General features: G+C 37.6%; 1 protein-coding gene across 5 annotated transcripts in view; it reads right to left on the minus strand.

Annotated features, from left to right (window-relative positions):
- Positions 1–16,002, minus strand: part of enox1 (ecto-NOX disulfide-thiol exchanger 1) — a 722,268-nt gene that overhangs the window by 250,438 nt on the left and 455,828 nt on the right. For all 5 annotated transcript variants that reach the window (XM_051926918.1, XM_028799665.2, XM_051926915.1 and 2 more), the window contains one exon: positions 13,106–13,282. In XM_051926918.1, the coding sequence (XP_051782878.1) occupies positions 13,106–13,282 (177 nt within the window). The remainder of the gene's footprint in view (positions 1–13,105; positions 13,283–16,002) is intronic.

The following is a 16,002-nucleotide window of genomic DNA, read 5'->3' on the forward strand; positions in this document are numbered from 1 at the left end:
TTTGATATATCTCTATTTAGGGGTCCCCCCCAATAGAAAAATTAAATACCCCAAAATCTCAGATTTGACACATTTGATTGAAATTTGGTGACGTTATCAAAAAAGAACATTAGCCGATACATGTTTCTTTGTCGATAAAATTTGTATTTGTTGATATTTATTAATATTATGCTAACGTACTTGCTCTACTGAGCTAAGAGAGTCCATCCATCCATCCATTTTCCAACCCGCTGAATCCAAACAGGGTCACGGGGGTCTGCTGGAGCCAATCCCAGCCAACACAGGGCACAAGGCAGGGAACCAATCCCAGGCAGGGTGCCAACCCACCGCAGGACACACACAAACACACTCACACACCAAGCACACACTAGGGCCAATTTAGAATCGCCAATCCACCTAACCTGCATGTCTTTGGATTGTGGGAGGAAACCGGAGCGCCCGGAGGAAACCCACGCAGACACGGGGAGAACATGCAAACTCCACGCAGGGAGGACCCGGGAATCGAACCCAGGTCCCCAGGTCTCCCAACTGCGAGGCAGCAGCGCCACCCACTGTGCCACCGTGCCGCCACGAGCTAAGAGAGTATTCTATGCAAATGAATGACAAAGCAGAAATGATTGATGAACCACATAAAAAGCACCATGACAGATGACTGAAGATGGTGTCCTGGACAGAAAAAAAAGAGATATGATCACATTCTGAAATGGAAAGAGAAAATTTGGTGAAGCTCCAGGAAGATGCAAAGCTTAATGTGTAGCAAGTGCATTGTTTTTGCTGTTGACTACTGGCTTCATAGATGTGTACCAGATTTCAACTTGGAATGCAGCACTTAAAATATAAAAGGAGAACACAACCCAACCCAGTTCTTTGATTGTGTTGCTGCAGCCATTAAAAGCCATTTTTAAGAAAGGGAAGTCATTTCCTGAATGGTGTTTAATGCTGATGGAACAGGTTTATTTTGGAAGAGAATGCCACACCACACTTTTATAACATGCAAAGAAAAGCGAGCACCAAGATTCAAAGCTGCAAAAGACCACTTACCCTTCTTATGGGTGGTAACGCTAAAGGAGATTTCAAATTTAAACCACTGCTTGTGTATCACTCCAAAACTCTAAGAACAATGAAAGGAATTTACCTGTGATTTTAGAAATTAATAGGAAATCTTGGATCACTATGAGCATTTTACTGAGAACTTAAAAAAATAGAGATGAAAGTGTTGTTACTGATTGATAATGCACCAAGTCATCCCAACCACTTATCCAAATTAAAATCTTGCATTCTGGTTGAAGTAGTTTTTCTACCACCCAATACTACTTTGTTAATCCAGCCCACGGATCAGGGAGTCGTATCAAATTTTAAGGCATATTATTCTCATTGCACATTTGAGCAACTTACTGAAAAAACAGATGGTGAAAATAAACAATCTATTAAGCAATTTTGGAAGAACTATAATATCATATATGCCATAGAGATTAAAATTCCTTATTCCTATTTACTATGTGTTAAAATGACCCCATTTAAAGCTGTCTCATTAGTGCTTTGTTTTTTGGGGACACATCCTGAGCGTTAACCAGGGTATTATTGTATTAATCTAATCAGACAGAAAGTACTGATTTTTAGAGATTGAACAAGACCTTAGCAGAGCTTGAAAGTAATTTGTAAATATTTGTACAAATTAGTAACACTCTTCGAAGTTTTATCTATATAAGTCCAAATTATTTAGCTATAAACCCCTATCACAATATAAGACTTTTGCAGTAGCCTTCATTTACATAATCTTTGTAAATTAAGGTGAATTCCTGTGGTGTCACATTCCCAAGGACTGAGGCATACTGGTCTGCAGTAAACTACAACAACATCAAATAGTGTGGAAGGCATCTGTGTGTGTGAGAGGTGACTGCTAATATGTGCTTAGACAAAAGTACAAAGCATATAATGCAGACACGGGGAAAGAAACTAAACAGGTGTTTTGGACCATGAAAACAAAAGGGAGGCATGTCTGTCAGATGTTTTGTGTTTGTCGTACCATTTCAGAATGGGAATAAAGGAAAAGACAGGCCAACACTGCATCTGAACTTGCTATACCTGGAAAACATTTGTACAGTGAGACCCTCAATTTGCTGTCAAAATGCAGCAAGCTTGTGATACTTTGGAATGTGTACCAAGAAGTCGTGAGACAGTCATGTAATATGTCATCCTCAAGATGATGAGATACAGCAACCGCAGTCATTAACACTGATATGCTCTGAAAGTCATGCAGCGTGCTGTCAACCTAAGACTTATTTTTTCCCTCACATGCAATGAAAAATCTTCATATAAACAGTAGCAAACCTATGGACCTTATCAGAATGAAATTATTAAAACAGGAAGCATCTTTGGATTTTTCTAAAGGCTGTTTCTAATAAAATTATCCTTTGTGTTTTAGATTATGTAACAACCTGATTTGATTTAATAAATATTTCAATTCAGCCATCTATTTTCAAAACTCAGTTACAATAAACTGGAAAAATTACTTACAAGCTCAAATGTATTACAATCAGCATTCTGTGTCTGTTTACTGACAAAATAAGAATGTCAATATCACCTACCTGGCTGACAGCGTGTGAGACTTTTGCCCACTTAATGATTTAATGTTTATGACAACTGGTAGCCTAAGGCTATTTACGGTATATGCTGTAAAGCTATGGCTTCAGCTGCTGCCTTTTTAGCAGTTGTGCATTTTAATGAAATATTTTCAAAGCCATTCCATTGTTGCTCTGGTGGTGCGTTTTGGGTCATTGTCCTGCTGAAGGACAAACCTCCTCCCCTGTTTATGCTGTCTGGCAGAAGGGAGCAGTTCTTCTACGATCTGTAAATATTATGCAGTATTCACCTCCTCAACTGTCCTGACCAGACTGCCAATTCCTGCTACTGAAGGGCATGCCCCCCTAACGATGCTACCACCCATATATAGATTCAAGAATGGGCCTGTCAGACCCAGGCCCAGGCGCCCAAAGGTCAAGAAAACCCTTATGAAAATAAAAACAACTGAGTCTTGTACAGCTGAACCCAGATGTGTAGTGTTTCTTACTGTATTTTGATCTGGTAAAGGGTATTGGTCTATACTGACAGGTTGGCAGCCCTACAGAATATGTCACTTACACCTCACTGCTGGCTGCAGGACTGAATGTTTTGAGCACAGTTTATTTGCATCAGCAGCTGCAGTGATGTAAGTTGCATGTCTGCAAAATTCAGGGCTTCACTATTCAGTCTTGTTTAGCGAGGACAATCTCATTTTAAGTGAACTAGTGGCTGTGATTTTTGTGATCCCTGTGAGAAGGAAGGCAGCCAAATGGTTACTGAGCTATTTCACAATTAGTGTTATTCTTGAATTGTCCTCCTACTTGTCAAAGAAAAATCACAAAAAATCACTCTTAGTTATCTCCCAAAACTCATCTCGTTCTGGCTACATAATCTCCCTGCTAGTCAAGTCTTTGGCATAGAGTGGTGAACTACCTTACTCAATGTCCTGCAGAAATGAAGCATCATTGAGATTTTATCTTTCATAGAATATGTTGCTCTGTCCCAGTATTAGATTTTTCAGTCTACTTTTTGAATATGTCACCTTTGGGAAAGCAAGAATCTAGAGTTTTAAAGAAGATGTGACAATCCTGAACTCATTGACTAATTACAAGTTTATTGACCAGTGGCAAGGAGTGAACTTTTCACCCTGTTCTGATGTTACTTTTAGAACAACCCTGAGACATATGTCTGGAGCAGTGGCATAGCTAGAACATAGGGGGGCCATGGGAAAAAAATTTGAGGGGCCCCCATATAATATTAGGCAAAACAAATATAAAGACTTCAAGAAAATAAAGCTTTAATAAAATGTAGGTATGTTTAACTAAATAAGGAGTTTCTTTGAAATAAGTTTTTATGTCAATTTTTTTTATTTTTATGTAAGAGGACGATACTCTAAGTATGTTTTTTGAAACATAAATAGGCCACTTAAAATTAAAATAATGGGTAAAATATTTGTAGGTTATTTATTGTCATAGAGGACTCAGATTGGCAGGCTTCCAGGCTAGAACTGGTGATTCCTTATCCCGCTGAGAAGCCTTTATAATGGATGAATGGAGGGAAGCAGCCTCCCAGGCCCATGTGTTCCGCCATCGTGTTACGTAGCAGCATCCCTCTGGTGGATCTCCCATGTGAATGCCTGCAGGGCTACAATGAAGTTATAGTCCCAATGAGAGACCCTGATGGGTTTCTTGGGAGCCAACAAGGGCAGCTACGTGAAGGAATATTCCTCTTTTAGACAGGTTCAACCTGACCTGGAGCTACTTCCTGGGTGTACTGTCAGGGTACTGGAAGAATTCCTGAGTCTGGCATGAAAGCATCCGCTCTGCCTCACCCAAGGGAGTTGGAGTTAGGTATGGAGGACAGACATAGGTTGCCTGGGAGAAGTGGAGGTGAAAAATGAAAGACAAGTGTAAACAAATTTTATTGTGGTTTTGAACCCTGTGAAGAAGGCTTTTTAAAGGAATTTCTTAAAATAGAAAGTTCAGTTGAACCCGGGCTTTGTGTCAGTACAATTGTGTCTGGGATGTGGTGTTTTGTTAAACCCTCTGCAGGTCACATTACTTATTCAATTAAATGGACATGCAATGTGAAGTAATTTAAAACTAATGCTAAAAGATTTTTTTATTGAGTGGGTGCCTCAGGAGAAGTAGACATTTTATTGATTCATATGCTATTTTCATGAATGTGTATGGTAATATTAATGACAGAAATAATACACTGAATTGTATTATATCAGGTCAGTTTACTTTTGCTATATTTCACAGAGTATAATTAATAATTTTCAAAAATGTTACTCTGATATCATACAATAAATAAAAAGTCCTTGTTAACCATATTCTCCAGTTAATGTTCACAACTGATAAACTGAATAGGCCTACCATAATCAAAAGTAGAAAATTGTTCTTATGTTTGTTATACTTGAACAGAATTTATCATACCTTGTATATCACACCTTGTATTCAGCATACCTTGTATACAGTTTCAATTACTAGAAGCAATACTTACATACGGTCTTATCCATAGATTCACCTCATTCTAAGCTTTACTGCTTTCCATCAACAATACACATGGATCCATCTTGTTCTAAACTTTAAATGCTGTCTTTCCAACACTACTATTATGTTCCATTCAAGCGTTAGGTAACAAGTACAATATTACTCAAAGAATCGTGCAGCAGACTGGCCCCAGTGAAAAAAAAATGTCACTGTTGTTTTACATTCTGCATTGTGCCTGCATCTGACTTGTTAACTGAATTTTTGTGTTGTATCATAGTGTGTTTCTGCTCAACTCGCCGTCCAGTCACTTCCAATGCTACTCAGCTATCCTCTAATGTTTTAAGGACAGGACAGCAACCAATGGTTTGAAAGCATATGGTTTCAAACCATATGATAAATGACAGCTGCTGTTACAACTTGTAAAATGCATGAGATGCAAATTAATAAATTATCATCCACCAATGTAAAGTTTAAAAAGGGAAAGATAAAATGTAAACATATATATAATATTAAGGAATGTTATTCCCAGGGACTGGTGTTCCAACTGAAATTGTTATGGGATCCTTATCCGGATGTGACAACAATATTATGTAAGGACAGGGAAAGGCAGTGTATTCAACTAATTGTCCTCCCCCATACGTTAGGTGGCAGCATCCCTGGGCTACAGTGCCCATTCGGAGGCTCACAGGAAATGCCGGGAAGTGTACTCCAGGGGCGTAGCCCTGCTGGGGTCCTTCAGTGCCACTAGAGGGTGCTGCAGGGATTTGCACTCCCTATTCTTGAGGACTTCCGTTGAGGAGACCCTGAAGAGGTGGAGATATGCTCCTAAGAGGAGAGGAATGAAGGTCAGTAGGAACAAGACAGAATACATGTGTGTAAATAAGAGGGAGGTCAGTGGAATGGTGAGTAGCAGGGAGTAGAGTTGGTGAAGGTGGATGACTTTAAATACTTGGGATCCGCAGTACAGAGTAATGGGGATTGTGGAAAACAGATGAAAAAGAGAGTGCAGGCAGGGTGGAATGAGTGTCAGGAGTGATTTGTGATAGACGGGTATCAGCAAGAGTGAAAGGGAAGGTCTACAAGACGGTAGTGAGACCAGCTATGTTATATGGGTTGGAGACGGTGGCACTGACCAAAAAACAGGAGACAGAGCTGGATTTGCATTGGGTGTGACGAGGTTGGATAGGATTAGGAACAAGTACATTAGAGGTTCAGCTTAGGATGCATGTTTTGGAGACAAGGTCAGATAGGTGAGATTGCGTTGGTTTGGATATGTGCTGAGGGGAGTAGCCGAAAGAAGAAGAAGAAGAAGACAAACATCTCTCTCTCTCTCTCAATTTGGCAGGATGGCACATTAGGGTAGTAAGTATCCACTAAGAAAGGACATTTACATATATCAATATGTGCTGGTTACCCTCCCAATAGAAAAACTAAATACTCAAAAATCTCAAAAATGGCATGACAAATTTCAGTAGAAGTTGTGGCTCTGAGGCTAGGGATCTGCACCAGCAACTGGAAGGTTGTCGGTTCAAATCCTGTAAATGCCAGAAGTGACTCTACTCCATTGGGCCCTTGAAGAAGGCCCTTAATCTGCCACTGCTTCATCCAGTGTATGACATTAATCTGCATCCAGCCCTGCAAGCAGGTCCTCCATCTTACAAGGAAAAGTTTGGGTTGGTGGCAGGATTGGCACTCCAGCCACTGTAAAAACCTCACACTGTTCCAACGTGGTGCTAAGGTGTCACCCACTGATCTCAGGTCCCAGTCAGGGTGGTTTGGTATGTGATGGGTTCTGTAACATGCTATCAATGCGCTAACCTGCTAATGTTATAGAAAAAAAGGAAATTAGACACATGATTTTTTCTTTGTTGAAAATGAGGACAGATGAATGAATAACAGGGCTGTGACCTGGACAGGAAAAAAGAGACACGATCTTGTTTTGAAATGGAAACAGAAAGCTCAATGAAGATGCAAAGCTCCTTGGTTAGCAAGTGCTTTTTTTGCTATTGACTACTGGTACTATTAGATGTTGATCTGCTCTCAACTTGGTTATCCATTCTGCTTGGTCAATGTCCTGATACTGATTAGCTTCATGAAGAAGCACATGCTGTGAAGCACCAATACATAAAGAATAAGAGGTTGGTGGGGGACCCATGGAGTTTCAGAAGCTGCGGGTGCATTACCAAATGGTGAGAAACACCTTAACAGCTTCACAGCTCTTCCAAACTGCTGCATGGGATGGCTAGTGAGCCCCATGGTTGGCAGTTCAAAAGGGAGTATAGCACAGCTAAAAGGGAACATAGATGATATCTGTTTCAATTCAAAAGAATATACTTTCCTGTTAAATTGTGTTTTACAATGACCATCAACCAAAGCTAAGTCACTAGGAAAAGAAGCAGGAATGGAAAAGAGGCAGGAATTAATCTAATGCAGGAATGTTTGAGTTACGGACAATTGTGTATAGCATATTCAAGAGTAAGTAGCTCCAGTGATCTAATAATATTGAAGCAACTAAGAAGGATGAGTCACAAAATGGGTACTTGAAATGTGGCGCTTAACAGATGCTGAGTTCATTGAATAACAAGAAACAAAACAAAACAGTGAAAACCTTCCCCAGCCCGCTGTTTGGGTCATTAGGCACACCTTTAAAATAACAAAAGCCAGTAAGCTGTTTGCACCTCCTTTTTTTACACTGCACTTTTAATTACTTTCTCTGTTCACTCTCCAAGTTTTTTCCTCTATAGTCATCCACAAACTCACCCCACTCCTTCTTTCCTTACTTTCTGTCTCAACCCCTCCTACATGCGCACCTCCCATCCCCCTATACAGTCGTAAGCAACCCAGAGCCTCTTTAAAAAGCTCCCCTAAAAACAGTAAATAGTAAACATCCCAAACATTAATTACACGATGCTACAATATTATTAATACTTATTACATGACTGACGCCTTTATACAAGTTGACCTGCAACACTTGAGTTACAACTGGTTACAATTCCTTTGGTTTTCCAATTGGGGCACAGGCAGGTAAAGTGACTTTCTCCTGGTCACACAATGTCAGTAGCAGAATTTCAACCCACAACCTCAGTATTTGAAGTCCTACGTCCAAATCATTAACAACTTCAAAACACTGCCTGACAATAACAATATCCTTTGGTGTAAAAAAAGAAACTACAAATATTGTGTACAGAAAAGTATTTAGTTACAGTAGTTACATAGTACTTCTGATACACCTGAATAACTAATAAAGGCCTAATGTTCCATGTGAAGCCAGGTAGCACTGCTATTATGTGTATATTAAGTTCTATCCTTCTTTCTTTTAAATTTTACATTTGATGTAAAGATATCAGTCTTGTATAACCACAAATGGGACTTTCAATAAGTTGTGAGGTAATCTTATTTGATGGTATATTAAAATGATGAGTAAAACTACTCAAACAATATGAAATAGCCATATCTAAACTAAACTAAACAACTGCAAAAATATTTTAAATGTTAGGATTCTTCCAGGGCAAGCATTCTAGTTATTACTTGCGTTCCTTTTTTCTTCTTAATTTTAGTTTTGTTGATTGTATTTCATTAGTTCCTTTATTATTGGTTAATTGCTTTCCATTAATTTCAATCTGTTCCCCTGTTACTTGAAAACAAGGCATGGCACCTCCTATTTATGCTGCCGATAGGTCTATTCTATTTATGAGACACTCTTTGGTGTGGGTCTAATTGCTGGGGCATTGACATATTGTTCTCTTTACTTGCTGTGAACCTTCTTTAGGTTCTTATTTTTGTTCTTAGGAAATTTTGTGTTATTTCTTCATTAAAGTAATATTAAGACCCACATGTGTTCTTACCAAAGCTTTGGAAATTGTTTTGGGACTCTGACAGTTTACCTTAATATGCTTTGTATTTCAATATGTGGGGTCATTCGCTTTAAGGTTAATACTAAAACCAGCTGGTCAATCTTGTAAAACTGTGTATTTTATTAAGGAGGTATTTACCTTCTTGTCAAACTTCTATGCATGTTCAGTTTCAATTTACTTGCACGTTTTTCTTTTACAAATGTGCAATAATTCTATGTAGATGATGTGCAATTTAAATGTCTTAATTAGTGCTCCTTATTAAATTCCAGATTAAGTCATTAGTGGTGTTTGGCATCTTACCATTAAATTATATGCTAATCACAATAGCAAATACAAGAACTTGAAAAACACAATAAAGGAAAACTGGTGCTTTAGCAAATATTCCTGCTATTAAATAATTATAGCACAACGTTCTTCTAATTAGGGTTTGTACTAGTATCAGTTCTCTTGAAACAGACAACTTTATCATAATTGACCAAAGCTGCTTCTGAAGTACTAGCAGATAACTTTTTTTTTTTTTTACAGATTATAAACGAATGTGCCTGGGCTCCTGTGAATTGCTCCATCTTCGCATATTTCTAGATGTGCTTGTCTTTGTTGTCCTGCTAGTCATTATACTTTAGTAGCTGGTGTAAAAAACTGTGCATAATTTCTTCCGGATCTCTGTGAATAATGAGACAATTTCACTGCCAGCAACAGCTGGATGCTTTAAGATTCCCTGGTTTCATGAACTCTGGGAACTGAGTTATTACATGCAGTATTAGAATTGTTGCTCTACTCCAGAACTTTGTTGGATAGTAATGTCATATTCACTTCTTAAAGATTGCTGAACAACATGTTTTTTCATTACTGTACTGTGATATTCAAGTTTTTTCAAAAAGTATGTTGTGGAAATGAAGGCTGGCATCGACCCTAAGTGTATTCAAATTTTAAACAATTTTGTAATGTGACCTTTTAAACTCCATTTGTGTAAACTCAGTTCCTTCAATAGTTCCTCATAGTTCACCCCCTATCATCTTGGCATCAGTCTAGCATCATTTTCTTGATTTTTTTCCACCCTTTTTATCTGTTCCAGATAAAGTCTCTCGAAGGCTTTGTACTGCTTTTTACCTCAGTTGAACAAGGTTCTATGTAACCCAACACAATTTCGTTCATGTATCATATCTTCAACTCTTTTTAGGAGATTCTTCAACTTTGGAAAGAGAAATGGTGATGTTGCCAACTATAGTGAATATGGCAGCTGTGGAAGTAAGACAATGTGCTTGAAAGGCAGACATTATGTATCAGACAACACACAGTGAATAGGTGCGAGATTATGGTGGAGGCTCCTATTTTTGCCAATTCCAGTTAAAAGAAGGGCTTATGCAAATAAAAAAGTTGAGCTCAGAATGAAACCCAAATAAACACAGTTCAGTTTTCTTCACATTTTTGCATGGTTCCCCCGTAATTTAAAAAATCTGAAAGCATTTGATTATTTATATGTTCCATTTGTGATGGGACTGATAAACATTCCAGTTAGATATTTTGTGATTACTTGGAATACAAATATCAAAACTAGATGCAACAAGTCTTGTTGCATCTAAGAACAAACAAACAAGCAGACTTCTTGGAGTTGGCCATATTGCCTTTAAACAATTATTCTTGGTAATCTTTAATTTAATAATTAGCAATAATGATTAGCAGTTATTTTGAAATTGGGAGTACTTTTTAAAACTAGTAATGTCTCCAAAATACAATATACAGTATACTGAACACTGAAAAATGGTCATTGAAACATTTTAGAAAAACATTGTATGAAGATACATGTAAATGTTGGGTTACAGTATAGGCGGCTGCGATTTACATTTACAAAAACTAGGGAGTTCAGTAATTGCATTTTTATGGTATGAGTCAGCTCACTGCCCTAGAAAGCCCTGCTGAAGACAAAAATAGTCAAAGTGACTTCACTGAAATACAGTATATGATGTGTCTCTGAGCAAAATGAGCTTTTTGATTATTTTGTGAGGAGTAGAAGGTGACATGATGATCTTTATTAAAGCAAAACAGTAGCAGAATGAAGGGGAAAATAACCTTACACCAATACATAGCAAACAGATTTGCCAGCACATAACCAAGTAGATAATGTGGAGATCAGGTACTAAAATAATCTGGTCATATGAGGCAAATGGGTTGATGGGTGACTATAACTTCACATAAGTGTGTGTAGGAATGGGTGTTGCATCACTGTGCATCTTTTTTCCCCATGATCATCTCTATAGCAGCCCATGGACCAATTGAGGGCATCAAATTCCTCTTGGGTCATTTGAGCGACCACCAAAGAATTTACCTCAATCATATTCAATTCCAGTGATCCCTGAGGGCCACCTTAAATGTCTATAATCTATTGAAGGCTGTCTGTTCTTAATGAACTTGACAGGGAACCGTGCTTTAAACACCAAAGGCCCTGCCACCCTGTATGTGCACTTAGTGTTTTACATAAAAAAATGAGGTGGAGCATTTAAGGTGGAGTTTGGGAATAAAAATATCTTTGAGGTGCTGTATAAGATTTTATAACCCTAACCCTAATTACTGGGTCCACCCCATTTTTATTTCTGACCTGCTGATCTAGTTTATGACTGCAGAAGACCTTAAAATTTTAAGAGCAATAACTGGAACCAATTAACTTGGAATAATAGAACGTCAGAAGAAAAAAACAGATGAATATTTGAAGAAAATGCAATCATTACACAGAAAATACCCCAGGCCTGAAATGAATTTGACAGCAGCATTGTGAGGGAACCGAGCTACCTGCTACTTCACTTAATGAAAGCAGGCGCATCCAGCAGTAGAAAAATACTTACAAATATGTATGCAAAAATATTGTTCAAATTTGCCTTTTTATAGGTTATATTAGGATGTCTGATATGCTCTCTTGTTAGGTTTGCTTTCTGAAGGCAATCCAGTTTTCCAAAGCATTTACCTGTTTAAATTATAGATGGAGTTTCCAAGAATATGCATAATTAAAAAAACCTTATTAAATGTAAAGGTGTACTGCTGCTCAGGTACCAGTTAACAAGTGGAAAGATGTTAATATGGAATGAATCACAGGAGAGATTTTCAAAGCTTCTAGGGTTTACGTCATGGATAGTGTTTAATATCATCTATGAATAAAAAATGTATTCCCTTCATTCTTGAAATTTCTTCTTGGAAATTACTTAGTGATATGTTTAAGTACATGATATGAAGTGGCCCCTAAAGATAAGTCATCAGGCAGACCATGACCTTGTATTCAAATGCTGGAGAATCTTGGGAAAGAGACAGGTATGTTACAAGATTGCAGTGCTGCACTGGAATTTGTTGTAAAAGTAATTTAACTATACTATAGTTGTTAAAAGAGCAAGTAGACAAACTAATAATTTATAGTTATAGAAGAGTGTGTACTGAAAAGTTTGTCCTGTTAATTTGCATTGAACATCTTGAAATTAAGATTTAGTACAGACAGTTTACAATAATAGAGGGAGACAGCAATATAGGCCAAATTCAGTAATCATGACTATGTTATGTATTATATAATTAATCCAGAAAATCTTTTTTACAAATATTAAATGTGAGCATTTCAGATAAAAACTAACATGGAATATAACTGATATCTAAAAAAAACAACTGCTTTATGTAATTTTAGTGAGTGCATGTAGATGAACAAAGATCAAATTTACTTCTGTTTGCTGGTGAAACCACATCGCTGAAACATGGAAAGGATGGGCAAAATCTAACAGACCAAACTGGCAAAACCAAACAGAAAAATGCATCTGTAAATAGCCTGGTGAGAAACACCCGATTTCCACAAATACAAAAACAAGAAACACTAGGGAAACAGTTAAAATAAGCAGCATTGCTAATTAAATTGTATTATTTATTATAGGGCACATCTGCATATTTCAGTTCTATAGTAATTCTCTATCAGTCTTTGCTTTGAAATAAAGTTTAAACTCAAGAGTGTTTTTCTAAATGTTTTTTTCATCAGCTCAGGCGTAACAGGAATGAAAATGAATAGTTCATTGTCTGCAAATTTTCATTAGGATGAATAACTGTGGAAATAATTCCCTCTTATCCTCCACCCTTCCTCTGTGTTGCAAACAGAGAAAATCCATCTTTATTTGTTCAATCATCTTAGCTTTTAATTACAGAAAAAAACGCCACAATGCAAACACTTACTTGGGTTCTGTGGAAACAGTGTGCAGCTGTTGCAATGAATGATTTCTTTACTTGCTGAAAGCTCTGTCGGTACAGGTGGTGGTGGCACTAAGCTGATACCAGCCATCATTGGGTTGATTGGGGTGATTCCAGTCATTATTCCAAGGCCATGGTCAAAACGAGGGATGCATATTGAATCTAAAAACAAGCAAAGATGAAAACTGGAGCAATTCCAATGTCACAGGGGCATAAATGAATAAAGGTGAAAAATCAAAACAAAAGAAAGATATTTAAGGCCAAATTTAATGTGTAGTCTTTGGAACCACAATCCACCTTTCATTTGAAGCTGCTTTTTCTATAAAATGATCACAGGGAACAGATGTCTAACAAAGAAGCAGTGAGCACAATATAGGAACAAAACCTGTGTCATCTAGGCAGTGGGGCATGGCATCACAAGGCACATCCACATCACTCACACACTAACCGATACTGTACTGTACATACTGTGCATTGTCAAGGATTTTTTTAAATAATGTATAACAGAATATATATATAGCTAAAGTTAGAAAATGGGATATATTAGAAAATGGAACAAACCTTAACAAAACTGATAATGTCATTTCTCAATGGAGTCTCCACCCTTCTCAATGCACTTGTGCCACCTGCCTGGAAGTGCCTGGATTCCAGCAGAGTAAAAGGTTTTGTCTTGTCCTTGCAGCCACTCGTGCTCCACTTTCTTCACATCATCATCATCTGTCTTGAATCGACGAGCACCCAGATGTTTTTTTACTGGTTCAAAAAGGTGGAAATGCATTTCTGGATACATTACAGACACCACAAATAGATGCTTTAAGTGCTGAGGAACTGGATAAACCTCTAATGCTAACAGGATTACTAGATGCTATAAAGTCACTACAAAGCGGGAAATCAGCAGGCCCTGATGGCTACCCCGTAGAATTTTATAAGATGTTCTCCACTCAGCTAGCTCCCCTCTTATTGGCAACATTTACAGAAGCTAGAGACAACCAAATACTACCTCAAACATTTCGACAAGCATTAATCACCATCTTTCCTAAACAAAATAAGGACTTGTTACAATGTGCATCATACAGACCAATTTCACTCCTGAATAATGATGTTAAGATACTCTCAAAAATTCTAGCTAGAAGGATGGAGAAAGTGCTGCCCTCGGTAATATCACAGGATCAAACTGGATTTATTAAAGGCCGACATCTATCTTCCAATCTCCGACGCTTGTTTAATGTTATATATTCACCAGCAAAATCAAACACCCCAGAGATATTACTATCATTAGACGCAGAAAAAGCATTTGATATGATTGAATGGAACTACCTTTTCACTGCATTGGAGAAATTTGGGTTTGGCCCGAATATTTGTACATGGATCAAACTACTGTATACCAATCCAGAAGCTTCAGTTTGTATTAATAACATTTGATCAGACTACTTTAAGCTAGAACGTGGCACCAGACAAGGATGTCCCTTGTCACCACTGCTGTTTGCAAACGCCATTGAACCACTGGCGGTTCACTGCCGAAATTCTTATCAGATAAAGGGGATTGTCAGAGAAGGACTGGAACAGAAAATTTCTCTATATGCAGATGATATGGTTTTATATATATCAGACCCAGAAAATACTGTCCCTGCAGTTCTAACAGCACTAACAGAATTTCAAAAGACATCTGGTCTTAAAATTAATCTGAATAAAAGTATACTCTATCCAGTGAATTCACAAGCATATAATATTAGATTGGACACCCTACCTTTTACCATAGCAGATCAGTTTAAATACCTAGGGGTAAATATCACAAGTAAACATAAAGCTCTTTATCAACAAAATTTTGCCGTCTGTATGGAAAAAATTAAGCAAGACTTAGATAGATGGTCAACCCTTAATCTCACTCTAGCCGGAAGAATTAACGTTGTTAAGATGAATATCCTTCCTAAACTTCTTTTTTTATTTCAAAACATTCCAATATATATCAATAAAGCATTTTTTAAGCAATTAGATTCAACAATAACCTCATTCATTTGGAACTCAAAACACCCACGTATCCGAAGAGCAACCCTACAAAGACCTCAGGCAGAAGGTGGCATGGCTCTACCTAATTTTCAGTTTTATTACTGGGCAGCAAACATACAAGCCATAAAAACCTGGACACAAATAAATGAACATACACAGGCTTGGTCCGCAATAGAAATAAAATCCTGTAGTACTTCTTTATACTCCCTGCTCTGCTCTCCAATAAATGCAAGTTATCACAAATATACTAATAACCCAATTGTGCTTTAATCACTTAGAATATGGAACCAAATTAGAAAGCATTTTAAGATGGAAAATCTTTTATCGGTGGCACCTCTGCAAGAAAACCACCTCTTTCAACCCTCGCAAACATATCCAGTATTTAATACCTGGAAAAGTTTTGGGATTAAAATGCTCAGAGATCTTTATATAGACAACATGTTTGCATCTTTTGAACAATTACGTTCAAAATACAACCTCCCAGCTACACATTTCTTTCACTATCTTCAAATTAGAAATTCTGTTAAACAGAAATTGCCCGATTTTCCTCACCTCACACCCTCCACAATGCTGGAAAAAATACTGCTCATTGCCGAGGAATTAAACACCATTTCCGCATTATATAAAATCCTATTAGAGTCCCTACCTTTCAAAGATCCAAGAGGACATTGGGAAGAAGATATCTTAATCAATATATCAGAAAAGGAGTGGAAGGTAGCAAAGCAGAGAATTCACTCGAGCTCCATATGTGCAAAGCATAGAATTATTCAACTAAAAATTATATATCAAGCCCATTTGTCTCGCTTAAAACTGTCCAAAATCTTTCCAGGGCAAGATCCAACCTGCGAACGCTGCAACCAAGCTCCTGCCTCACT

This window comes from Erpetoichthys calabaricus, chromosome 4 (assembly GCF_900747795.2).
Source record: "Erpetoichthys calabaricus chromosome 4, fErpCal1.3, whole genome shotgun sequence".
In the NCBI taxonomy this organism is placed as follows: Eukaryota; Metazoa; Chordata; class Cladistia; order Polypteriformes; family Polypteridae; genus Erpetoichthys; species Erpetoichthys calabaricus.